At 43.1% G+C, this 25,983-nt stretch overlaps 2 protein-coding genes across 2 annotated transcripts in view; one reads left to right on the forward strand and one right to left on the reverse strand.

The window, feature by feature from the left end:
• Positions 1–6,605, forward strand: part of ak5 (adenylate kinase 5) — a 45,667-nt gene extending 39,062 nt beyond the window's left edge. Inside the window, exons 12-14 of the mRNA XM_084007184.1 lie at positions 4,766–4,882; positions 5,019–5,198; positions 5,879–6,605. Coding sequence (XP_083863310.1) covers positions 4,766–4,882; positions 5,019–5,198; positions 5,879–5,944 — 363 coding nt within the window. The 3' untranslated portion in view covers positions 5,945–6,605. The remainder of the gene's footprint in view (positions 1–4,765; positions 4,883–5,018; positions 5,199–5,878) is intronic.
• A 1,092-nt stretch (positions 6,606–7,697) lies between these two features.
• Positions 7,698–25,828, reverse strand: zzz3 (zinc finger, ZZ-type containing 3). The gene is made up of 12 exons (XM_084007197.1): positions 25,706–25,828; positions 17,640–19,878; positions 15,036–15,174; positions 14,183–14,330; positions 13,952–14,064; positions 13,204–13,275; positions 12,893–12,994; positions 12,422–12,517; positions 11,919–12,068; positions 10,852–10,986; positions 10,127–10,227; positions 7,698–9,349 (listed from the first exon to the last, which is right to left on the reverse strand). The coding sequence occupies exons 2-12, from the start codon at positions 19,811–19,813 to the stop codon at positions 9,205–9,207; spliced, it is 3,375 nt and encodes a 1,124-aa protein (XP_083863323.1). The 5' UTR covers positions 19,814–19,878; positions 25,706–25,828; the 3' UTR covers positions 7,698–9,204.
• Positions 25,829–25,983: the final 155 nt, after the last annotated feature.

Below are 25,983 nucleotides of genomic sequence, written 5' to 3' on the forward strand. Positions count from 1 at the left end.
AATACCTTAAAAATAACAAGACCTTTCAGATTGTTATTTCATAAAAGATAGATCCATCCATGATGTGACCGAAAAGAAAACGTAACCCAACAGCTCTCAGGCCGAGAAAATACTGATACAGTATAATATAGGACATGTTTTCCTGCAAAAGGCTTAATGAAATAAATAGAAGCGGGGTTCGCCTGGAGTGCTCCAAATGGCTTTCACAGAGATTGCACATCTACAATGTACCAGACAAAGGTGGCACGGCTGTCTGAGCATTTATTGGAGCTGGAGACGACCAGAGTGTACACACCAGATACATTATCTACGACTCTAAGTCTATCCGGAGGAAGACATGTTTATTTTCTGAGAAGTAAACAACAGCAGAGTCGACTTCAGGCCAGCAAACACTGGACGTCTTGGGTGTAGTTTGAATAAATAATATATTCCTTTTCCGCCAATAGAGCCACCTAAATGCTACGCGCTGTTCCTTTAAAGAAAAATGACTAAAACAATAATTCAGTTATCAAAGTTGTTGCAGATTAATTCGCTTGATATGCGCAAAATTTCTCTGGCGAGAGACTAAAAAGTGAATCCATTCATGAATTAATGACCAAAATTGATCGATAAGAAATATAATCGTGTAATATTGCCAACAAATATTGACGTCACATTAATGACAAGAACCCTGAATGCAGTGTTGCAGAATATTAAGGATTCTAAGGAAGAGGAATGAGGTTGTTCAGCAGCGACTGAATGAAAACGTCCAAATGTTGACACACTGTGACTTTAAGAACTGTCACTTTCTACAGTATAAAACCTGAAGCACCACCCAGCTGCTACCAGCAAACAACCTGAAATGTCACAACAGGATTTGTGATTCAAAACGTCTTCTGCTGGATTTAAGACTCCGGTCCATTGTGAAAATATGAAAACTCAGATCCGCCTATATATATTGCAGTTTTAGAGTCTGCAGCACGGTTAAATAGAAGTCACAAGTGATTTACCGACTCTGCAAGGCCACTTTGACAGCGGTTGGTCGTCATTTATTTTCTCTGTATACTTTTTTTCCCCTGAATTGATCTCAGGAACCGACGAGCTCGCTTCTCTCACCACCAACGTCTATCGATCCAACTGCAGTGCAAAGTGTCCGTTTGTATAATTTTGTCCTCACTCACACAAAAATGAGACCAAACGAAGATTAAAAATTGGCTTTAGATGCAGCTTCCAGATCAGCAGCAAATAACACACAACCTGCAGCAACTTTTCAGACTGGTTGTTGTCAGTATATCAGCTCAGAGGGCAAAAGGAAAAAAAAAAAGCTTTGAAATGCTTCAACTGGAGGATTTCATGTGGAGCAGAGGAGTGAGGAAATATGAAAAAAGACTGAGGATATCTGCCACAAGGACTGGGTTATTCATTCAATATTAATATGAAATTCAAGATACATGTGATTGTAGCTGCAGAGATCAAAATGCACATATTTAAATATATGTAGAACACCATGTTCTCTTAGAATATTAGGGATATGATTGTAAAATTATAGTCTTTATATTCATCAACATTACTGTCATGTTTTACTAGCAAGTCCCAGTTATAGTTAAGTCACTCCTGCCAGGCACCCAAAAAAGACATACCAATATCAATTTTTATTTTTATTACAAAAAAAAAAAAAAAAATGTCCTTCATAAATTAAATTCCATTCACATCAATTGTGTCAGGGTGGAAGCAGAAATCTCGACATCTAAGATTCAAAACGTGCTCTGATCAGATCAGACCACAACTGGTGGCTGATCGATCAGAGCCCTCGTCTCAAATCTTGTCAAAATAAACTCTAAATGATCAGCATGTTTAGATACCGTTATAAATAAGTGACACATGCTTCGTCTTTAAAAAGAGTTCTGTTGGTTCTGCTACTTAAAGCATCAAATCATCGGCGTTAGGGTTTGGGAAGAACCCGAACAAATTGGACAACAATAAAACATTAAACCCTAGAAACCCAGAGATATTCAGGACTTCTATTATTTGAAGATTTTGATAAGTGGTGCATTGAACGGATTTGCAAGCCATTTAAAAAAGACATCCAAACACAGATTTCCTTTAACTTTCTTTCCCGAAGGCGTTCAAGCAAGGCTCAGCTGGCTAAGCCTCTTACAGCACATTAAGGTCACGTCCCATGTGTTCTCCAACATCCTCACTGCCAAACACTAATTGTATGTCGTGTGAATGAGGATGGACACATTGATTTAAAAGGGGAGGATGAATAATCCCAGAGTGGGATTACTGAACAGCAGGTTTTCTGCAGTAATACAAAACCAAAAAAGAGGTAATGGTTTCATCTTAAAAGTGAGATAAAGTGCAGCCGCTGTGAAATCTGTTCTGGTATGGCGACCGTTTGCTTGGATGGAATGTTACTGTACTGTTGCCTGGCAACTTGCCACTGCAAAGTGGAAACTCAGCGACAGATTTTGAGCCGAAGCCAAACATCCTCAATGTGTTAAACTACAAAAAACTAGTGCATTTCTTGATTTCCTCTGGCAGCTACACATAATTTGATGCATCTTCTGGCTCGAGGTCGTACATCCGATCACAAATACTCGATAAGAGCACATCAGGCTTCTGACAAGGCCGCCTCATCCTAAAACATACATCCTTCCCCTTTTTTTCCTTCCTTCCTGTGAGTTTTCCTTCAGAAGGCTCTGCTTCCATGCCAGCAACAACTAAAAAATTCAGTAAAAAAGGACTTCATAAGAGCAGTTCAGTGTCTGGGCGATGAAAAGGTCCGCAGCACAAAAACTCTCGTTATGGATGCCTTCAGATGAAGAAAAACACCAATTTTAAAAACATGAACTCAAGTAGACAAGCAACTACTGCAGAGCCGTTAACGCGTTGCCCATCCATTTGAACTGATAACTATCAGTAAATAAAAAAGGCAAACTGCTCTTTACAATGATATACATGATAACAGTTGGCTAACTCAGCACAGCTTGTGTGCTTTAGTAGATACAATGCAGGGGAAACACGCCGATCATTAACGTTACCTGAAACGGATGCAGTCTAATACAACAGTCCTGCAATAAATCAGACGTTCGTGGAGGTTTTATTGTTCAGTTTTTTGATTTGGCCATTTACAATCCAAGACACACAAGGATTTGGAGCATTGATGAGCAGCAGACAAACATTCATCCATTCGTTTAGCGTAGCAGCATTAACGAGAGGAGGTCAACACTTTATAGGTCATTGTGATATGAAGAATAGCACACTATAAAAAGCTGCTCCATAAACTCCTCTATGTGATTAAAACTAGTTCTCTTATGTCTGGTAAAAAAAAAAAAAGCATTGAATTTCCCATAATGCAGGGAAATAATTATGTGTAAGCATTCATCTTAACATCCCTAAAGCCAATATTCAGCATCCTTATGGACAAACAACCAGGACGAGAAAAGAAGATTCAGCAAATGCAGCAGCACATGAGCAAAGTCAGGCGTAATTAGCAGAAGCAAAGACATCTACAAGACTGTGGAGAGCAATAATCCACCCAAACAATAGTACAGCAGAATCTGCGTAAACACTCACCAGAGCTTGTTTCGGAGCAAAGCCTTTGGTGAGTGTTGCGGTAGCGCCAAGCTAACGGCCCCCCCATGTTGAAGTGACTCCAACCTGAGCAGGAAGCGTTTGCAGCAGAGCACCAAACCAGGTGGAGCCTCACAGCTTTAAATATGCCGGCTCATTACAGAGGGTGCGCTTGATTCGTTTTCCAGTGAGCAGAGGGTGTCACATGTCAGTAGACCGGATTGATCAGAGAACAAATGCATTTAGTTCAAGTTTATGAATTATTTATCCAGGGAAAGTTGCTTAAGCGTGTCCTGGGTTATGTTAATACAATCCACTCAGTCAATTCAGAACAAAAATGTTGGGATAAATCCTTCTTTTATATGATTTAATATGCCAGAGGGATCTTTGCAGCTGTAGTCTGTGGAGACGATAGATTTATTTCACCTCTAAGGTATTTCTCTGGTTCTATCATCAGTCCAGATCAACTGCAGTGCTTGTGGCCAATCAGCAGCTTTAATTGGAGCTGTTTGATATCTTATAAGTGTGTTTTTCTATTAATGATAGCACTCACACACATTTTTATATTCAGGACTGCCTTCAAACTAGCAGCCTTGCAGTCCCAGGACATACAGAATGGAAATACATATACACATATGCATGCCTGATTAGCCCAGAAGGGGGGAGCAGGAGAAAACATACTTGTATACACCCCGTTGCCTTCAAGTACCCATTATGTGCAGTGAACACAGCTTATCAGATACACGTGTAGCAGCTCCATTACATTGAACCCAAACCCCAGCAGCTGTGATTAAGACCATTTTGATTGATTGAAGTGGCTTAATCTGTTGTTTCTTTGTCAGAAAGTTGATCCCCAGAAGTTTGAACAAGTTACGAATTAATCATTAATCAAGCAAAGAGGTCAAACATTTGCTGGTTTTAGCTTCTCAAATGGTGCTGATTTTCAGTTTTATATATATATATTTCTGGACAAAACATTCAATGTGAAGACAACAGTGTCATTTGTCCTGACATTTAAATTCCATCCATCATAAATCAAAAGAATAAGTGATTATATCGCCGTTTGCAGCTGTTTTTGCAACAACACAACAGCATTGTCACACACACACAGACACAGTGAACCTGAAGCTTTCGGGGCTCCTGTAGGACCATCTTTTGGTATTTGCATGGTGATTAACTTTCGTGCTCTTTGCGTGCCTCTCATGTCCAGGATGCACTGCTGGAGCTGCTGTGTGATGCGGTGGCGGCGGCGGTACGGCAGGGGAAAGGCCTCGTGATCAGCGGGTTCCCCAGAGACCTGAGACACGCAGAGGAGTACGAAGCCAAGGTCAGAGCACAGACAGCACAGGGAAAAGTTGAAATCATGTCTGAACAAAGACAAAAAGAGAGGAGAGAAAGCAGAAAGACACATGTTTGACATGCAGTGACATCAGAGTGTGTACTGACGATGCCTTGTGTATCAGATGGGGGAGCCCAGTGCCGTGCTCCTGCTGAGCTGCTCAGCCGACACCATGTCCAGCCGTCTGCAGTGTCGCGGCAGGTCCAACGACAGAGACGGGGCCCTGCACCGGAGGGCCGAGGGCTTCTGCAGCGACAGCCAGGTGGTGGCAGCTCATTACGAAAGCAAGGAGCTCCTGCACACGGTAATGTTGGCAAATTGCATTTTTCATATCCTGGTTGTCAGGATGCAGCTAACTCTGGGTTAGAAGTTCAATTCCCACTTGGTAACAGCTCACTTTCATCTCAAATGCACATTCCATCCGTTTAAAGTAAAATTTTAACATCCTCAAGTGTATTTGTAGCCACCCCATTACACCCTGGGTACACGGTTTACCTCATTATCTGTATTTTCCTATTTAACATATTAGCAGAACGTTTCTATTTTAGATTATGCGCATGATCACATTGTTGAGAAGAATATAGGACAAAGTGATGGATACAAAACCGTAAAATTATGTTTCACAAGCTTTTTGAAGTTCATCCTTCGACAACAGGGGTGGTTATTGTAGAATATGTCCGGAGCTGAAGGCTGGGTGTAAGAGGAGGAGTTGACTTGCTGTGAGTTTGGTGCCTCGAGACGTCAATGAAAGGGTCAGCCGATAATCACAGAATGTCTGTTTGGGAGTTGAACTGTCCCTTTTAAAATGAGCTGATTGAATGTTTAAATGCCACCTCAGGTGTCGTGTGTTTGTGTTTGTGTTTGTGTTTGTGCAAGCTTAAATGTCACAGCAGGTATTGAGGTCACCGGTCTGCTGTGAGCGTGCAGAGGTTGCACTGCAGCAGACCGACAGCTTTTTGAAAGGCGGTTTGTCTCCATGTGCAGGTCGATGCCGAGAGGTCACCAGATGAAGTGTTCGCCCAGATCTGCCAGGCGATGGAGACCTTCTGATTTCTACAATTTCCTCAACAGCGCCAGCCGCCCCCCCACCCCGCCCACCCCCTAACTCCGCCATCCAGGAGGTCCACCTGTGAAGACCCTCTCTGCCCTCCCCCTCTGGATTCTCACCCACGCCCTCATAACTTCACCCCCGCACCACACATACGCTTGATGAACTGTGATATGCATGACCCCGAACACTCCCGGTGAAACCTCTTCCTGCTTCTGACACTGACGAAGCGCCTGGATGTCACATTCTGCTTCACCCATGCATCGTCTCTCTCTTACATTGACCATATCGCTGCCGACTGCTGGACCAAGGCAGATTACTGTACAGAGAAAACAGCATGACCTGCTGTGACTGAGAGCATTTCTCTAGTTGAATGGGAGTTCTCTCTGCCTGTCCGCCCCCCAAAGGAGTAAAGAGAGGCTTCCCGCCACGCTAGAAAGTGGAAATGTCAGTGTGTGCGCGCTCATGCTCTCATGCACAGCAACATGCTTTACACAGTAACAAGCATGCAAGAATTACAATCAAGCTCAACAGCCTTTTGTGCATTTAATAAAAAAAAGAATCGAGAGTATTACAGAATATGGCATTTGTATGTTTCCAAGCTCATCGTACAGGTGCTTGTTTACGTCTGATATTTAGCATCCAATAAAGCCAGTGCATTTGCTAATTGGAGGATTTTTGATTGTGTGTGCGTGTGCGCGTGGGAGCGCAGGGAATGGCCACAGCCGATCTGTGGGCTCCATCTGCTGGTGAGGAGATCACAACAAAAAAGGGGCTGAAGAGATGGGAAAGAACCTGAGGGGATGAGAGGTTTAACATCCTGTTTAAAATGCACATCTTGTTTGAGTTTCCACCTTTAACCCAACATCAGCACATGCAGCACATGTGAGGGAGCGGTTGAAGTGGATCACCAGAGGTCACAGGGTGGGAGCAGAAATGGAAAGAAAAACAAATAAATCAGTAACGTGAACATTTTCACATCCCATCGGCGACACCAGGAGGTTCCTGCGTTTCTGCTATCCTATTAAAAATGTTTTTAGTCCAAATATTTGAAAAAGAAAAAAACAAAGCACTTCATTCTTCTATAGCAGGTCGAAGAGGTGACAAATTAGCTGTCGTTCATGGTGATTATCAGTTAATATGTATTTTGTTGTTTTCTTTTGGTGAAGTTATGGTGAACCATTACTACAACTGTCAGTATTATATACATCAGGTCTTTTCTTGTACTTTCCCGACAGGCTAAAATTATTTGACTTTGATCACTTAGGATGGTGATCATAGTATTTGTGATTTAGGAAATAACTTAACCAAAGTTTTTGCATCTTACAACTGTCCAGAATGCAGAGCAGAAATTGCAATTTTGATTTCCAGCTTCTCAAACGTGAAGGTCTCGTTGGACAAAATTAAATTAAACATGTTGAACGTTCAGACCATTTCCTTTAAGGCATGTTTTACTTATCTGACATTTTATATTTAATGATAAATTAGTGCATTATATTCTTGATGAAAATAACTTGTGATTCGTCACAACTGCACTAGTACTGCACCTCACAATTCCTATTATATTATTTATTATCACAATTAATTTATTGAGAAATTCTGAGTCCAAAAATCAAACCGTCTGAAACCCAAAAATATTAAAATTATAAAAAACTTCCACATCACATCAGATATTTTCAAATACCTTATAACTAATTAAGTCAACCAATTCAATAATCAAATCGCCCTTGAATAATAATACAGGAACAACAGGTGTAGAAACATTATTTTCACATACTTTTATTTCCACGGTTCTCCTCTAGCATTTTTTTTTTTACATTATTTTTTTATATTTTTTTTTACATAAGAACAGACTGTTATACACAGATATTGAAGCAGGGCAAAGGGGGTGAGGGAAAGAGACGAAAACCATACAAAATGGTGTCTACTCAAGCACAACAAAATCTATATGTATAAAATTGTGTGGGTTGTTCCACTGTGGAGGCACCAACCACTACCTCAATTCTTTTTTTTTTTTTTAAATAGATTAATAAAAATACAATCTTTTAAAGTGGACTGCAAAATTAAAGAAGATCTAGAGGCATGATGACTGGATCAATAATGTAGGACAATGTGGGTCAATGGTGCCACGCAGACAGGAAGAAGTTGTGGCCATGTTTAGAGGTGGACTTCCCTCCAAAAGAAAAACTCTTTTAAAAATGGCACACAGCAACTAGCGCTGGCTACTTTTCACCATATACTTGTACACTCAACATGATCAACAACGGCACACATTAGGGGATGAACCAAAAGATGAGAACAAAAACTTTATACGTTCCCATTCGCCTGCCTTCAAAAACATTTGCTCTCCTTGCTGTAGTGCTTCCTTGTTAGACATGTTTTAGTGGAGAGAGCAAAGGAAACGGAGATGAAAGTGTGTGTCAGTGTGAGTTTGAAAGGTGAGAGAGCAGCATTGTGTGACAGTGGTAGGGATGGCTACATGCTCAAACATGGCATAGTCCGTTCGACACATACAGGGTCTGTGTGTAGAACGTCACGTGGATCAGCAAGAATTTCCTACATTCTTCCACCCAAAACACACCGACCTAGGCGTCACGCTCCACGCTGCTCAACTTCCCCTCGCAGCAGAGGAAGCCACTCATAAATACTCAATCTACGGATACCTAGCTAGAACATTTCTCACTCTTGCATAACACGGAGATCACATACACACACGTAACCACCTGTGTGTATCTCAGTTGATGACTTCACAGTCCACTATGACCACGCGTCTCTATTGGGTGGTGCTTCACCAGACTGATCGTCAATTCTCCAGTTTCGAAGCAGCACAGGGAGGTAAACTGGAGGGCGATGGTGGGGGGGACGAGGGGAAAGAGGACAGCCCTCCTGGAGTGACAGGGCTCGGGAATGTCGGTGTGCCTTCTGGTGTTTGTTTTTGTTTGTTTTTTTTAAAAATAGTGTATTGTTTCAAATCACAGATCCATTGATTAACCTGGCTGAGGTGGAGCAGGGCCCTCTTGTTCTGAGGGACCAACATGGCCCCCCCCTTTGCTTGACTCAGGGAGGCCCAGTTTACCAACAGCCCCTCCCCACCAGCAGCACTGTGGTCTGCTTTGACGCCCCTGGCTGTCTGCCTGCTTGCTGGCCTTCCTGCCTGGCGGCGGGTTAAGCGGTTATCTTGGACTTGGAGGATGGAGCCATGCACAGAGTGGCCTGTGGGATATGTGGAGAGAGCCTGGAGCTAGAGGCGGCTGGGACCCTGTCATCTGTTGGCTGGAAAGTAGTTGGGGTCCAGATAGTTGTAGCCTGTGCTCTGTGGCAGGCAGTAGTCCCTGTCCAGAAAGGTATCTGACTGGTGCACCGGTTCCAAGTGGTGGTTAGGCTTGTGGGTCTCCGTCTTGAACAAGCTGGAAGAAGAGCAGCAGAAATGTCACCGTCTAACGATCCTGAAGTAAAGGAAGAGCTAAACAATTTGAAATTTGCTGGGCTGTATTCAAAATCAATACCTGCTGGTCATTCCATGTTCTTCTATCTAAACCCTTTTTAAAGATATATCACAGTATAACTCAAAAATGATGTAATATCAATATTGTGATAACTAGTGATGTCCGAGCAGACCCTAAGGGCTTTGATCCAGGCATATTTAATGGATCCCTTTCAAAATAACTGAATCAAAAGGTGATCCTCTGCCTGCTCGTGTTGCAGCGCGGCTCTCCTTCAAAAGTGAAAAATTAGAGTGTGTTAGAGTGGATGTGACAAATGATTTGGGCACCCTTAATTTTTTGTGACTGAGTTCAGACACGGAGGGAAACAAAATAACAAATATTCGCTAAACTCCAACTGTAAAAAAGCTGTTACATCTCTTCTCTTACTCATTGGCAAACAGCACAGTACAACACATTCAGCTTCTGATTCTTAGCCAGTGCTAATCATTCCTTTCCTCATTCAAACGATGAACTGGCAGCAGGTCAGCTCTAACTAATTAACGTTAACTGTATGAATGACTTGGTAACAGACCAAAATTAAATGCAATCTGGTTACAGTTTTCTCTACAAAGCCGTTTCTCATCAAAGATCGTTGCCTATAAACTATGAAAACAGTATTATTGTTTAAAGTTATATATCCTTATTCCGTCCAACCCCAGCTACCAGTTCTGAGTGCAGTAATTTCATGGAGGATCTCACCAGTCAGAGCAGTTGGAGCAGAAGTCCACCGCGTTGTCCTGCGGACAATCCTGACAGTGCCACCTCACTCCCTGGATGGGGTCCATGCCGCAGACATCACACTGCACAACGCAAACACACACATCTTCAGAACAGTACGAACCATCACATGCTGATGAAAACCGGGTAATAATGGTGATAATCAAACGCTGATTTCGTTGGACACTAACAGAATGTCTTCTATATTGTCACACGGCCGTATTTCAGTTAAGGAAGTATTACAGTAACAGTATATTAGTACTAATAATGTAAAATGTTTATCAAGCTGCAACGGCTGTACTGTGTTAACGTTTTCAAGCCTGAAGATGTCAAAAAATAAAAAACAATTCTTTATTTTTGTATGAATTCAACGCTATAGCCACAGCCTCCAGTTTGGTTGTTTGCTGCATTGTGGAGTCAGGAGGCAGAATAAAGTAACATTATGATACCTAGCTTTGTGATACTTCGACATAGTATGCAGCCTGGGAGGGGCCATGGAGAGAAAAAAAGATATATTACAAATTTATATATGTGGCCTCAATTGACTAAAAAGTTCCCTCATTTTGATTCATTCCTGGTCCAACTGGATAATCCCTCTGACTCAGGGTGTGATTTAATTACCCATCATACATTGAGGACACAGTTAAATGTAGAAGCCTGGCTTTCATGTTGTCAGTGTGCTGTGCAGAAGTGTGCAAACTCTTCACCTTGTAGCCCATGTGCCGCATCCCGGCCTTGTCCTCGTGGATCTCCTGGAGCGTCTGTTTTTTCAGTCGCTTCAACTCTAAAAGCTCTTTGTACTCTGGCAAATTTCTCAGCTCCACAGGTATGGCATCGTCATCCTGAATGTGAGGGAAGGAAAGACAGAGAACCACAGAAAGAAAGAGATTGATGACTGATGACGGATATGTGTCATCTCTTGTTTTAAAGGGGGGGGGGGGGGGGGGGGGATAGACATTTCTTCCAAACTGCAGATGCATTTTGCCCTCAGCAGAGTTCCTTCCTGAAGTGAGAAATGATTGTGGGCCATGCTGGCAGTACCCTGTGACTTTACTTCGTACCGGCAGTGTCAGAGGTTTTTGTTAATGCGGCAGTGGAGCCGGCAGCCTGTGTTCTCAGCAGGAGGAGGCGACCCGGCAGTAACTCTTAAAGGTTACTGCCATCAAAGGGAGAGAAGGAAAATGTCAGCGCTTGGGTAATGGCGAGCATCAGGAGTCGCGCAGTTCAAATGGAGCTCTGTTTTACGGTTTTCAACACTACGCTGCTCTGATTGAAGTGGAAAAAAAAGGGTACAGATGTGCATGATAATCAATTTATTTCACCCAAACGTTTAAGTGGAGTAAAGAGGGACGGTCTGTCATATGAAGGCTGACAAGTGACAAGGCAGGGAGCATGTGCGTTATTTCTTACCTCACCTTGTCTAAATGGATTTAAATAGACTAGTCAGGTTCAAAACAAGCTCCGCAAGGCACGAAACGTGCAGCTTTTCCCTGTGTTTATCTTACAGGTCACCGCTTACATGAGGAGGAGGAGAGAATAAGACTGTGGATGGAGAGAGGGAAGGGGCAATGCAAGCTTGTGGTGAGCTTAATTAAGCAGCACCACAGTCTGCTCGGTAATCAGTAACACGAAAAAGTCAGGGGGTCAATTACAAGATAATCTCCCAGGACAGATACATGGGAGTTGGATGGCTAAGAAAGGAAGGATACTTGAATATAAAGACAATGCACAGTGGCTTCCAGTTATTAGTGTCCTGTGATGTAATGTGACTCACCGAGTCATCAGCAGAGGGGTCCTGCACACTGCTGTAATATGCAGCGCGCTCGTCATCTTCGTCCATGTAGACCGGAGGCTCATAGGAGGTCAGGAACGTGGATGGCCGGTACAGGTGCTTGTTGAGGTGGTGCTGCCTCTTACTGGATGCCTGGGGAACAAACAGGTACAGTTACAAGAGCGGGTCCCCACAGATATGTACAGGTATTTCTGAGAGGTCTATACAATAGCAACAATTACTAGTTGGTTAAAAAGAAGTATAGCACTTTGTGCAGATGCTTAAACGTAGGACTGGGCAATATTTTCTAACTTCAATATATCATTTGTGAGAAGTATGCAGAATAAGAAATAATGACACTGACAATTCACTTTTTTTAACTCTTAAATAAAGTCAAAATACAACAAAAATGAATGCATTGCCCAGTCCTTATATGAAGACACGTAAAGGAAACATTTGTTCAACCGAGTGTCGTTAAAGGGTTTGGTAAACGAGTAACAAGTTACCTTTTTAGTGTACATGCACAGGTTGGGTGTTCTTCCAGGCACAGGAATACCAGCTTTTGTCAGTTTTATGAAGTACTTTTGAACCCTACTGGCAACCTGGAATATTTTAACAAGAAAATGGCTGTGTTAATGACTTCCAACTGAGGAAAAGCTGCTTGAAGTAATTGAGGACATGCAAATGTATGATCCAGCTACTTGCAGGGGGTCTTTGCCTTTTAGTACTGCAAAGTATACACTCACTGCAATTTAACTGTTTCCATAGTAAAAGCACACAGATTTATGTCAGGACGAGCTATTAAACATAAGTAGACAGTCGTACGATTCAAAGACTACTGGAAATATGTTGTTTTAGCTCGCAACAAAACATTTTAGCAAAGTCTCTTTATGCTCTAATGTGCAAATATTAACAAAGCAATAAGTGTAGATTAAACACACAAACATTTTCTTCAGTTAAACCAAATTCTTCATCACCTGTTTTGCTGTTCGGTTGCCGAGCTCATCAGCAATCTTCTGCCATCTCCTGGACTCCACCTCCTCGGGAGGAAACTTAACAAGAAGCTGCTCCAGTTTTTTCTACCAAAATAGACACGACAACAACTGAAAAGCATGTAAGGACAAATCCCTTTACTGCATAAATTAAAGTACAGTTTCATGTATTTAACATGAGTTTATCACGAGCCAGATTATATCAGCCCATGAAACAGCTGGATAACATAAAAAATATCTCAAAGCCATCTTGCACAAGCGACATTTAGAACACATCTTACACATGTGTTACCTACCTGTTCCTCCACAGTCCACAGCTGATTAAATGTGTCAGACTTGTTTGGAGCACAAATCCTCCCCCTGATCATCTGTGAAGAAAACACAAGTGACAGTAATGTTAAAAGACACACAATAATAGGCACACCACCATTTGAAAAGATCTGTGCCGCCTGACACACTAGACCCGTCACTTTGACAGACAAAGCCCGGCTGTCAGATGAATCTTGTGAAGTGTCATCGGCGAGACGCAGAAAAACAGCAACACTTTTTGATTGACAAACAAAATCCTGTTGGAATTCAGAGCGTAGCCCAGGAGAATGCAAATGTGCCTGCACAGTATAAACAGGGTGAGCAACAGAAATAATCAAGTTGTTTACGCGGAGCAAAACGCTTGGCGTCGTCTAATCCTAACAATCCATCAAAAGTGGACCCGCAATCCCTAAACAATGAGGGAAAAGACACACACATAGCAAAGGCCAAGAATAAGACATAATCAGAGGTGTGGGAGAGGTGGGCTTCTCACGTTTCCATAGATACCAATCTATGTGCTTACACCGGCTGCATTCTAACTCTGCCGAGGGGTAACAACGGGCAAGATGAGGATGGAGGAAGCCTAGGCTTGTAAAAAAAAAGTTGGGAATGGATTGCCATTAATGATATATTGGGACGCATTCACTGCAGCAGTGTGTGTGTGTGTGTGTGTGTGTGTGTGTGTGTGTGTGTGGGGGGGGTACAGGTTATTTTAGTGAGGAGGTAGAGCCATACCTGTGCTTGCCTGCTGTTCTCTAGAGCGTCACTAGTGGGCAGAGAGGAGTACATGGTGGACGATTCGCCTTCCTTCTTGGGCTCAACAGGACTTTTTGGTCGAGCAGGCAAACCTGAAGTGAGGAAATTAGCAGAACTTAATTAACTTTAAATGGCATAATAATCTCTCTGATGATTTTATATAAAATAAAATAAAAATACAAGACAATGCAAAGACAAATGTATACATGCCTTGGTCGAAGATCAGCTTTAGCCGTCTGGTTTTGCGTTTCTTGTCACAGAACTCTCTCTCAAAGTCACCGAGGCCTGAGGTGTACTGCTCCCATCCAATGTCCGGGAGCTGGACGACTCGCTGAGGACACGGCAAGCCCAAATTAACCTGAGGGTCACAAGAATTGGGAGTCAAAATCCATTAAAAAAAAGAGCAGTAACGATCTATAAACTACACTGCAACAATGTTAGATATGTTACAACTTATGAGAAACAAACACTATAAGATAGGGATGCTTGGAAATGTGCGCTGACCTTCATTTACATTTACCTGACTGCACAAGAAATTGATTTACCGTGATATGTTATTGAGTAAGCAGTCAAAAATACCTCAAGTATTAAAAGGGTGGACAGTGTGTGCTTCCTGACCCAGTTGTGAATAGAACAAAATCTGAGTCATACAGTGGAAAAGGAGAAATAGACTGCACACTGAATTTTATAAGCTCCGAAATATTTGTTCAAGCAACTTTTAAATCAAGATACTTTTTTCTTTAAATCCACTATCTGTCAACCTCTTGTTTTGAATGGTTTGTCCTTCCCTTTCACACACATGAATGGGGCAGAATATTAGAAAAACATCTCTATGATCTCAATGCTAAAACATAATTGATCTACGTCAACAAAATAAAACATCTGAAATTATAGGCACCATAAAAGTACACTTCATGGCAGAGCAGTTGTATTATATTGCATTAGACTGCACAGATGTACCAAATTAAGTGTCCACTCAGTGTAGTTATGACAGCACAAAATTATGCTTTTATAGGTAAATGCTTTTCAGTTCGTCAAGGACACACATTTGTATGTTTGTTACCCGTTTCTGCAGCTGCTCCACAAAGCTAATGGGATCGCCAAGCGCCTCCCTCTGGTGACGCGCCAATGTCTCCAGGTCCAGGATAGCCTGTGTGCGCTGGGCCTCGAGAACACCGATGGTCTGCAGCAGCCTCTGATAACTGACACGGAGGGAAGCGAGGTGAGACAACAGTGGAAGAGAGGGACGGCTTACATTATTCAACCTGACACATGCAATGCTGCAGTGCATCAAACTTTCAGACCTCAGACCATGCATAATTCAACCGCGGCGCTGAGGAAATTAATATTTTTCATTCTCCAGTCATTCCCACTTATTTTGCACATCAAACCAGCTGCTTTGGCAAATAAACACTTTTAAGAGTTACTTTTCTTTTGTCAGCTGGTAAATAACAGTTGAAAGGGTAAGATCAGATGCACGTAAAACATTAAAAGCACTCAGATGTCATGGAAACATCAAAACCTTTGCATGACAAACATTTGGGTTTTGCAGTGCATGCGGAGCCTTCCGAGCTGTACCAAGTCCGACCTTTCCACTCGCACCCTCTGGGGTAACAGAAGAGCTGCAAACTGAGCTGTCAATGACTAAGCGTGGTACTGACTCAGAGGCCCTACAGTGTGAGCAGAGCAGGAGAAATCGACAGGAATGTGACAGCATCCTACATGGCTATAACCTAATGCAAGTGCTCAGTGAAGCAGAGTAGATCAATCTTCCCTAACGGGACATGAATGAAAATCAATGAAGAGGACACAATTTATTCAACAGCAGCCGGTGGTCTGAAAAAATCCTACAAGCAAAACATTCGTATGTTTAACCTCATACAACTTCATTAGTTACAGTCACCACCCTTTGACACTATGTGGAGCTCTGCTGCCATTGTACAGCATCAGAGCCTGCTGTGCTTCAATGCAAACTGTAAATCTGGGTCTGCAGCAGTGGAACCAAAACATATTGAACACTTCCTGTACTACGACATGATTCTGATTTAAATGTAAGATCTAAGCAAAAAAACAAAGCAGCAAGCAAGCTCACTTCCTCAGATGCATTAATCGGTTTAAGGGGAATGAGGAGTACTTGGCTCTGCTTCTCAGCTGTCTGGACTCCCTCCAGGTGTCCAGGGACAAACCTGGTGTACCATTGCCACCTACTGGGCCTGAAGTTCACTGACAAACACTGGTGCCAAATGGGAGAGCTGGCCAGGAACACAGTGCTACGTTAATGCTTAATAATCAAGAATTGGAGTTTCCTTTTTGAAATATTTACATTAAATAGATAGGAGGTAACTGTGTCAAAATAGAGAAATCTGTAAAGTAAAAATACATTATGTTCTGTACACACATCATCAATCACGTTTCTGTCAACTCTCTATTAAAGCTGCCCTAAAATGCCTAGTCATGCCTTCGTTAAAATGACTCCTCGCAGCATTGATCTGAGGCTTCAGAAATTCTCCCAACTCAGCACAACCTAAAACTTGGCATGTCACAGAAACTTGATTGAATTACGTTGTAATACGAGAGCAGTGAAGTCTTACTCTAAAGCCATTTAAAACCGTCACCAGTACTGGTATGCAAGTCTCTGAGCCTCTACAGCCCTCTGACCCCTCTCCTATGAAGATGCATGATAAATCAGCTGAACTGCCATGGCACAGTTAGCAGTGCCTGACTGAGCGCAGCATGGGAACGGTCCAACAAAAACATCCCATCTTGTTCGACAACCAACAACATAACTAGGAAGAAAGCCCGGCATCGAGAAATCCTTTTCGTCGAAAACAACTCATCTTACTGAGAAAAGAGGCAATCAACAGTGCAATTTAAACGTCTAAGCCTGTTAGTTTGGGAAGCCGACAATTGGCAGCTAATTCACACAATCACAGCACCAGATTGAAGGTGGAAATTAAATGCTGAAACATACAAAAACCTGAACAATAAGACAGAAGCTTTAGTTAGACGCTCGACAATACTCCAAACCGCCAAAGATAATGTTAATGTGTTCGTGTTGCAAACACCTCCATCCACTTATGTGATGTTTCCTTTTATGTATTATTTGGTGGAAGGGATGACCGTGTCTTCCAACTAAAATACTAATGTTCTTTTTCATTGAATTTAAAAGCAAACTTCTGTAGATAAAGGGAATAATGTTAATAATCCTTTGTAAGCCCAACACTGTCGACAATGAGTTTGAGAGTCGAGAGAAAATATTATCCTGACACTCAAATCGTGATTCCTTTTTTTCCCCGAAAGCTGAAGATGAAGTTCAGACATCTGACATCTGTTAAACTACGCAATTAAAAATATGTATAGGAGAAAAAAAATCTAATATATTCAGCCTGTGAAGAAGGATCATAACAAGACACAGAGCCAAAAGGGTGGTACTACTGATGTAGCACAAATAAAAAATACACAAGCAGAGTCAATGATTTGGACACAATAAGAAGGAATCTCCTACATATCTAACACTAAAACTGAAAAATAAAAGTTTTGTGTTAAACATACAAATCGTCAAACTTAAATGTGTCTCTGGTTCATTCAAAACCAAAGACGGGTAGTAACAGCTCTATATCAATACAAGCTGAGGAGAGAGCAGAATCCCCAGGGAATCCCCACATACTCTTTGTTGTGTTTAAGAGCCAGGTGGTCTGACTCAAAGTAATACACATCTGGCTCCTCCTCTTCCTCCTCCTCCTCTGCAGCCTGGCTCCGGGTCAGCTCTTTGCTTCGCTGGGCCACTTTGCCCTCCACAGGCATACTGTCTCCACCACCTGGCCTGTCTCCAGGATTCACGGAGACCGGCTCCTCACTGGAGGGGCCAACCAAGTCCGAGGGAGCCGGCTCCTCCACCACAGGGCAGTCCTCCTCCACCCCAACCAACACATCCCCCTCTTCCCTCAAGGGACCATTGTCTCTGGGAGGAGAGCTGAGCTTGGAGGAGGAGGCCTTGCCACCAGTAGCAGCCCTCCTTGGTGAAGTCCGCAGGGTGTATCTGTGTTCGTAGAGCTCTGTGAAAGAGGGGGGCGTGCTAGATATTGAGGGGTTGCACCCTGGCTCTGTGGGAGAGGGGGTTGTTGCTCGCGGGGGTGTGGTTTCTCCTGAGTTGCTGTTGATTGGACTACTGTTCATGTTGGTGGTAGTGGAGGAGGTGGAGGCGGCAGCTTCCGGCATTGGTGTTAGTGGCCGGCCGTTGGTATCGTTTTCACTCTCTGTCACCTGCTCCTCGTGGGCTAGACACAACGGGTCACCCACCACGTCGACCTCCATCTCCTCCACCTCCTGCTCCTTAGCCACTATCAACTCAGGGACATGATTCTCTGGAACAGCCTCAAATGCCGGGGTAGATGAGGCTGGCAATTCCCCTGAGCCAGAAACCTCTATCTGCAGAGGGATAGAGTTTCTACAAGGCACAGAGGGGTCGGGGGATGAGGGAGCACACGTCTGACTACCGTTGAGCAGCAACGGGCAGTTGGTGGCAGAGGTGGGGTTTGCACAAGGCTCTTCAGTGTGTGTGCTAGGTTCCTCTGTTTTATTCTCTCCGAGTCCATTAGAGGCCTTGTGAGCGTTCGGGGGCTGAGCCACCCCGTCACACTCCAAATGACCATCCTCTGCCTTCCCCCCTGTGAGCTCACCTTTCTCATTACTGTGGACAGGTGAGGCAGGAGCTGTGTGAGCAGAGTTCTGGCTGGAAAATTCTGCACAATTGTTGTCCTTCCTAGGCTCTGGGATAGAGACTGGACTTTCAGATTTCAGAGGCTCAGGGTCCTCCTCGTGTCCCTGAGACTCTCCAGAGCGGGAGCATCGCTTGGCCCTTTTGATTTGAGGGCAGGCATCCCGCGCCTCCTTCCCTCTATTACAGGTCTCGGAATTCTCAGGACTAATGTCTTTTTCTAAACAGGACATTCCCCGCTTCCTGGAGCTGGTCCATTGCTCGGCTTCAGAAGAAGTGTTTGAGTCAGTTACCTTTCCCTGCAACAGGGTCTGCTGCTGACAATCCTGCTGACTGTCCTGCTTTGTGTCCTGTTTAGAGTCCTGCTTTGACTCCTGCTTAACTTCTTGTTTGGTGTCCTGCCTTCCGTCCTGTTTCGGCTCCTGCTTGCCGTCCTGCTTCGGCTCCTGCTTGCCGTCCTGCTGCGGCTCCTGCTCGCCGTCCTGCTTCGGCTCCTGCTCGCCGTCCTGCTTCGGCTCCTGCTCGCCGACCTGCTTCGACTCCTGCTCGCCGTCTTGTTTCGACTCCTGCTTGCAGTCCTGCTTCGACTCCTGCTTGCCGTCTTGTTTCGACTCCTGCTTGCAGTCCTGTTTCGACTCCTGCTTGCAGTCCTGTTTCGACTCCTGCTTCGACTCCTGCTTGCTGTCCTGTTTCGACTCCTGCTTCGACTCCTGCTTCGACTCCTGCTTCGACTCCTGCTTGCAGTCCTGTTTTGACTCCTGCTTGCCGTCCTGTTTCGACTCCTGCTTCGACTCCTGCTTGCCGTCCTGTTTCGACTCCTGCTTGCCGTCCTGCTTTGACTCCTGCTTTGACTCCTGCTTCGACTCCTGCTTGCCGTCCTGCTTCGACTCCTGCTTGCCGTCTTGCTTCGACTCCTGCTTGCCGTCCTGCTTCGACTCCTGCTTGCCGTCTTGCTTCGACTCCTGCTTCTTCTTGGGAGAGCGGGCCCTTGCTGGTGGAGGCACCGAGGTCTCCTCCGGCTGGGCGATGCTGCGGTTCCTGAGGGTTCTACCACAAAAGTTCTCATCCAATCCATTGAGCCCCACTGACGACCTTGTGACACGCGAGGAACGGGACGCGGCCATACTACGGCGGGTGCCTAGAGTCTCCTCATCCTGGTGCTCTCTCCTCTGCAGCAGAATGTGGGCACCTGCAGAACACACAGACAGATAGATGGATGAACCCCAACAAGTCAAAAATAATTACTGAAAACTACCATTATAGCTCAATTTCTACATCATAGCACTACCTTTGCAATGGCTAAAAGTTTGATTGGTTTCACTGGCCAGGCATGCTAAAAAATTAATGCGTGAAGTGGCCTGGGGTGTTTCAAATAAAAGCATTCACCAAAAGGCCTTTGTTAAATACCGCTCGGGTCATTTCAAAGCTCACACCAGAGGGGTATTGATTTTTCCTGCCATTGTAGCCAAGCAACACCTTTTGTTCACAGGCAAATCTAGATGTCTTATCACAGTTCTGTAGAAAGGAAATACATTAAAAAACGTGGAAGATCTGAAACTGGCGGAAAAAAGGAACCAATGACGTATGGTTGTGCTGATTTGTCAATATAATTGATATAATCGATTACAAACATACAAAGATTTGCATAACATGCATCAGCACGTCGCAAGAATAGCTGCATCCGGTCAAAGCACAGATTTCCCCGGAGAACATGCTGCAGTTAAAACGCCTCGCCTACAATCATCGAAAGTGTGAATTATTTTCTTGGGAGATCCAACAATGAGGTGCTTTTAAACTCTGTAAATTGGAAATGACTTATTAAAGCAGCACAACTGTTAATTATGAACAGGTTTGTTGATCCTGATATTTTCACCGCCTCCATGTTAAAATTAATTTCTGCACAGCTGCCTTTATGGTTAACGTAAAATTAATATTAATCAATGATGCATCCCTAGTTATGACACTGACTCAAATAGCTGGATCAGGTATCTGTTACAATGTGGCAGATATATTCATCTTTATACTATGTTTATGTACTATATAAATGATATGCTGGAATTTAAATTCCACTGTGTTGTTGGATTAAAGGATTTACACTTTACAATTGTAATTCCAGTTAACAAAATATTTTTATCAAGCCTTACAATAAGGCTTTTATCGAGCTTAAATGACAAATCACACCCGTCTCTTGCGACACTTCACAAATGTCAGCGCTTTGAGACTCATCTGTATGTGCTCAGTAACTCCAGATATAAAAAGGTAACAACAGTGCAGCAGCTCAGCATTATAAGTAATGAAAAGCCCCTTAAGCTGGCAAGCAGATGACTTACAAAAAGGGTAAACTACCTACATTTAGTCGAAAATCAAATGTGTGTGTAGGTTTCACTAAAGGCATACTTATTTCCTCTCTGCAGAGATTACTATTTATTCAGTCACAAAAAGAATACATATGGTTGACTGGTTTCTATCACAGAAGCTATCACTGTAATTCTTACACCCAATGCAGCAGAGATAACACTGCAGACATGGGTTTCACATCGCACACTGTAGGCTGTTTATCTCTTTTTAACAGGTGTGCCAAACAGACGAGAACCCTACACAAGGCTTGTAGGCTTAGTGTGAACAACTAAAGGAGGTAAATTGTCATGTCCTAAACCTGGGACACAATTTCATGCACAACAAAGCCTTCCCAAAATTGCTCCGTGTCACCTGAGATAACCTGCGATGAAGTACATTACTGTGCATCTAAAAAGAACTCTGGGCTTCGAGTGTGAACTGGAAAATGAACACAAGCCAAATGCTACCAGGCATTAAGCGGTACTCAATCTTGGATACCTTATTCTATAATAAAGAATCCCAATTCACACCCCCAAAAAATAGCCTTCATGCAATAATAATAATTCAAATATAAAAGAGACAATCCATAATTTCACTCAAGTATTGAGGCAAACAACAGAGCTGTCTGTAGACATATCCAGCTTACTCTGGTTTCTCTCAGTATTTGGATTCTCCTCGTGGCATAAAGGTCATGGACTGAAGCAGATACAAACAGTGTCTGAAAACTTGTATTTAGTGACACAAACAACACAAAAGCAACATAGCTTTCACATTATAAATAACTCCTCAAGTAAGAGAGATGCTTTGGAAACTCATCAATGTGAAGAACAAATTTTCAGACATTAACTCGACAAAGAACACATTTTTCATGGGCAAGTCTTGGTTGTATGTAAGGATCATCATGTCATATTCTATGAAGTTAATGGTGCAAACAATGGCAAAAGTGCTAGCAGAGCAGATGATGGGCATTACACTTCTACGACGGCAATGACGGTTGCACAGTGTTATCAACTGTAACCACCATAGGAGCGGACGTTAGCCAGTGGGACACATGTGCAAACCTGCATAAAAAGCATGTGCGGCACGCCAAGATATCTAAACTAAGAACAGAGAAGTTCAGAATACAACACACAGAGGGAGAGCTCAGGCGCTGTTCAAGTAGATATTAGTTCTTTATGTCTTTACATAGAAAATCATTGTTTGCTGCTATCAAATTTAGCACCTATAATACGTAAGTAGGGTGAAGTTCTTGAATGACACTGGGTGGATTATTAAAAAAAATCCTGGTTAGAATAGATGCAACTAAAAAAAAAAAAACACTGCAAGCAGCATTTCCAGGGTCAGGGCTATTTCCAAATTTCTGAGAAAATTCCCAATTAACACGCACACAACATGCTACTGAAGTCCATTCATCATCTACCGCTTACCCTGTATTCAGGGTCGCGGGGGGGCTGGAGCCGATCCCAGCTGACATTGGGCGAAGGCAGGGTACACCCTGGACAGGTCGTCAGTCCATCACAGGGCTGACATGTAGAGACAGACAACCAGTCACTCTCACATTCACACCTACAGGCAATTTAGAATCATCAATTAACCTATCCCCATCCTGCATGACTGTGGGAGGAAGCCAGAGAACCCGGAGAGAACCGGGAGAACATGCAAACTCCACACAGAAGGAGCCCAAACCCGACCCGGGAATGTAACCCAGGGCCCTCTCTCTGTGAGCTGACAGTGCTGCCCACTACACCACCGTGCAGCCCCTGCCACTGAAGTATCCTCTAGATAAGACCTCAAAATAATAAATGTAACAGGAGTTGCAATGAAAATGTAACCTTATAAAGATCATATTTAAGTGACAGTCAGGGGGCGATTATCTTACTTGGAGTCCTTTTGCAGAAGATGAGACATAGTCAGTGTCCCATTGTAAAGTAGATAAATCATTGCACCAATTAACACTGTGAACATGGTGCTCATTTACATTAATTCCAAGTACATCAATCTGGGGCCGACCTCTGTCAAAACTCATTAAAAAATCTCCTTGTTGCCTTTCCTAGGACAATTCCTCCCTTTTCCTACACTGTGCTAACACAGCAACATTAAAGCCACAGGGTACCCTGGCTACAAATACATTTTGATAATCTTCCCTCAGGGAGCTAACATAATAGTCACCTGGACCAAGCACTACCACATGCACAGATTACTCACACTCCGCTAGAGACTCCATCTGAGAAAGCTAATGTGATTTGTCCATGCATAAAATAAGAGAGAAAGAAAAACAGAGAGGGGTGGGGGCAGGACTTAAACTCAAAACTAATTGAGCCTGCTCATCTGACCCGCTCTCAAAACGAATCTGTAGTTCAAGATAATCAGGGTTACAATTTAACTGAAGAACTTGAAGCAGTCGCTCACACTTCCTTGTCCCAAAAATAGCAGATTGTTGGCAAAGCCTCATTTAACAATTGATTAATGGCTAATGCAGCCTTCATGTGCTTGTTAGAAACATCAGAATATGTTTAAAAACAATTTAATCTCAAAATAAATATGGAAGAACTTTTGTTTTTGAAGGTAAGTCACTAATAAACTCCTTAAAACGGAGTTCCTCTGTTGTGGAACGTACACTGAACTAGTTATGTCTGATAAGGGGTCACAAGAAAAACATGGCTTTGTTTTATGGCGGTTAAGCACTGCTTGAGACAACAAACCAGCATTTGATTCATGTCCCCCTCCATTGGTAGGTATGACAGAGACTGATACAAAGATAAATGTCATATTTTGTGAGTATCCTTTGTGTCTAACGTATATTGAATAAAATGCAAGTAAGCATAAAAGAATCCCGCCTTGCCAAGGAACATCTCAGCAGTCAGTACCAATTAATCATTTGGCAATAAAGGGTTTGAGCATGTTGATTTTTGTTTACAAATTTAATTTTTGTTGTCCTATGATACATTATATTTATAGCTCTATATAGCAGTTACCAGTTTGTGTTTTATCTTCGCCCAGCTTTACTGACTTTGTTTTAACTGTATGTCTATTCCAGTGCATGGACATTTAAAACCGGAGTCAAATTCCTTGTATGCATATACTTGGCCAATAAAGCTTATGTTGACAATATTCTGACTCAGCCACTGATGCCGACAAGTTTGGAAAAATAATTTGCGCTCACAGGCAGCAGTTTAATCATAAATGTTGAACGTGTCAAAGCCAGATGTTGTCAGTCACTGCAAACCGCTTACACTAGACCCATGTGTATTTGTAATGCTCAATCAAACCACTTCCTGTTCTTCACTAAAGCGCGTGTTTCGTTGTGGAGTTATGTTAACACGTGCCAATCACATTATTATTATCATCATCACGACAAACCAGGACTTTGTCATCATAAACGAAACATTGGTCCCATTGAGATTTTAAGGCTGTAAACTCCAGCCACTACATTAGTAAACAGACGCACACCTTACTAGCGACGTGTGAATGATATTGTTGTCAAACCAGCTAAGCTAACAAGCTGTCGACTGAACAAAATGTGTTTTTATGGTAAACAAACACGCTTTGTGCCGTGTTGCCATCGACTTGGACTGTTCATCTCTCTTGACTGACCTGTAGTTCAACACTTCCACAGGGCCTACTGGCAACAAAAAATCCCCGAAGTGGTGTTGGTATACATACCGATTAGAATCGCTCAAAATTCCACCATCCCGCGAGCTCAGTGTCGACAGAGTTGGATGCTGTTAGACTAGAGAAATGACAACGTTGCAGCTGCACGTGCCGCCGGTTGAGTTAACACTAGTTTGCAGCAGGTGAACTCTAAAGTTCAGGATTAAAACTCCAGCCCACACGCCAATGCAAAACAACACAGTCGGTTCATGGAGCTGGACAGCAGGCTAAATGTTAGCCTGGACCAACTTCCAGGGGAGCTTTTATTGACCTAGCTTGCCGTTTAGCGGGCTAACCGTAGCAAACTAACTTACCGTTAGCTCTCGGGCTAAATATAAAACATTAACGCTTAAGACACCAAACTGCAGACTGTTGCACCCGTGAAATCCATATATTATCTTCCACACTACTTGTGACATCCAACGATTAAGTACACTACAATTTAAAAGCCAATTTTCTTTTTTTTATTATTATTTTTTTGTGAACGACTAGTTAGCCAGGCTGGCTAACGTTACCTTCGCTAGTTCTTCTCGGCTAGTTTTCCTATAAATTGCATCGGGTAGAAAAGAATCGTGGCGGTTTCAGGTGCAACGCTAGCCCCTCTAGTAGCTCCACTTACATCGGCTACATGCTAGCTAAACTAGCTCGACAACTGATAGTCCTTAAGTCCACCAATAATACATACACGGACGGAGGGAGTCGTTAGTCGCATTGCGTTTCGCGGAGATTTACATTTAAACTGAGACAGACTGACAGAAGCGGCTTGGTTAGCAACCAAACAGTATAACGGCAGTTAGTAACCAATTAGCAACTACGGCTAGCCGCTGCAGCCTAGCATCGGCTAGTCAAGCTAGCTAGCTGATTGTTCCATGCATAACTTTGCCGATGTATTTGTGTACTGCCAACAATGCCGGTTATACCAATTTTTGGAGGGCTAACGAAGTCGGGTTTTGTCATTTTCTGTACTACAAGCACCGAACTGGAGGAACACTTCTAAATCGCGTTTGTAGCTCAAAAATTACACATACCTCACTTCCGTAAATTTGCTGCACGTTCGGCCGCAGCCATGTTTTCAATCCAGTCAACTAGCGTTAGCCGGGGTGTGTGAGGCGACTCAACCGCGCTCGTCAAAATGCAACACTATACTGTACATTTTTGCCCCTGCCAAGAGTGCAAACGGTCACACACTCTTTGGCTCACCTCGAAGAAGTGATAACTGCATGGCACTTTTTTCACGGTGGACAATAAACATCACAATTTACTTTTATTTTCTAATTTACCCCCCGTTGCTCATCTAGCAACCACT

This window comes from Eutrigla gurnardus (assembly GCF_963514095.1).
Source record: "Eutrigla gurnardus genome assembly, chromosome: 4".
NCBI lineage: Eukaryota > Metazoa > Chordata > Actinopteri > Perciformes > Triglidae > Eutrigla > Eutrigla gurnardus.

Bases quoted from the DNA above. Each gene is read 5' to 3' on its own strand.
- zzz3 (XM_084007197.1), bottom strand. From the start codon at position 19,813: ATGGCCGCGTCCCGTTCCTCGCGTGTCACAAGGTCGTCAGTGGGGCTC. The intron at 10,987-11,918 runs GTGAGTCACATT...CCTCACATTCAG, and splicing joins ACCCCTCTGCTGATGACTCG to GATGACGATGCCATACCTGT. The intron at 10,228-10,851 runs GTGAAGAGTTTG...TGCGTTGTGCAG, and splicing joins TGCGGCACATGGGCTACAAG to TGTGATGTCTGCGGCATGGA.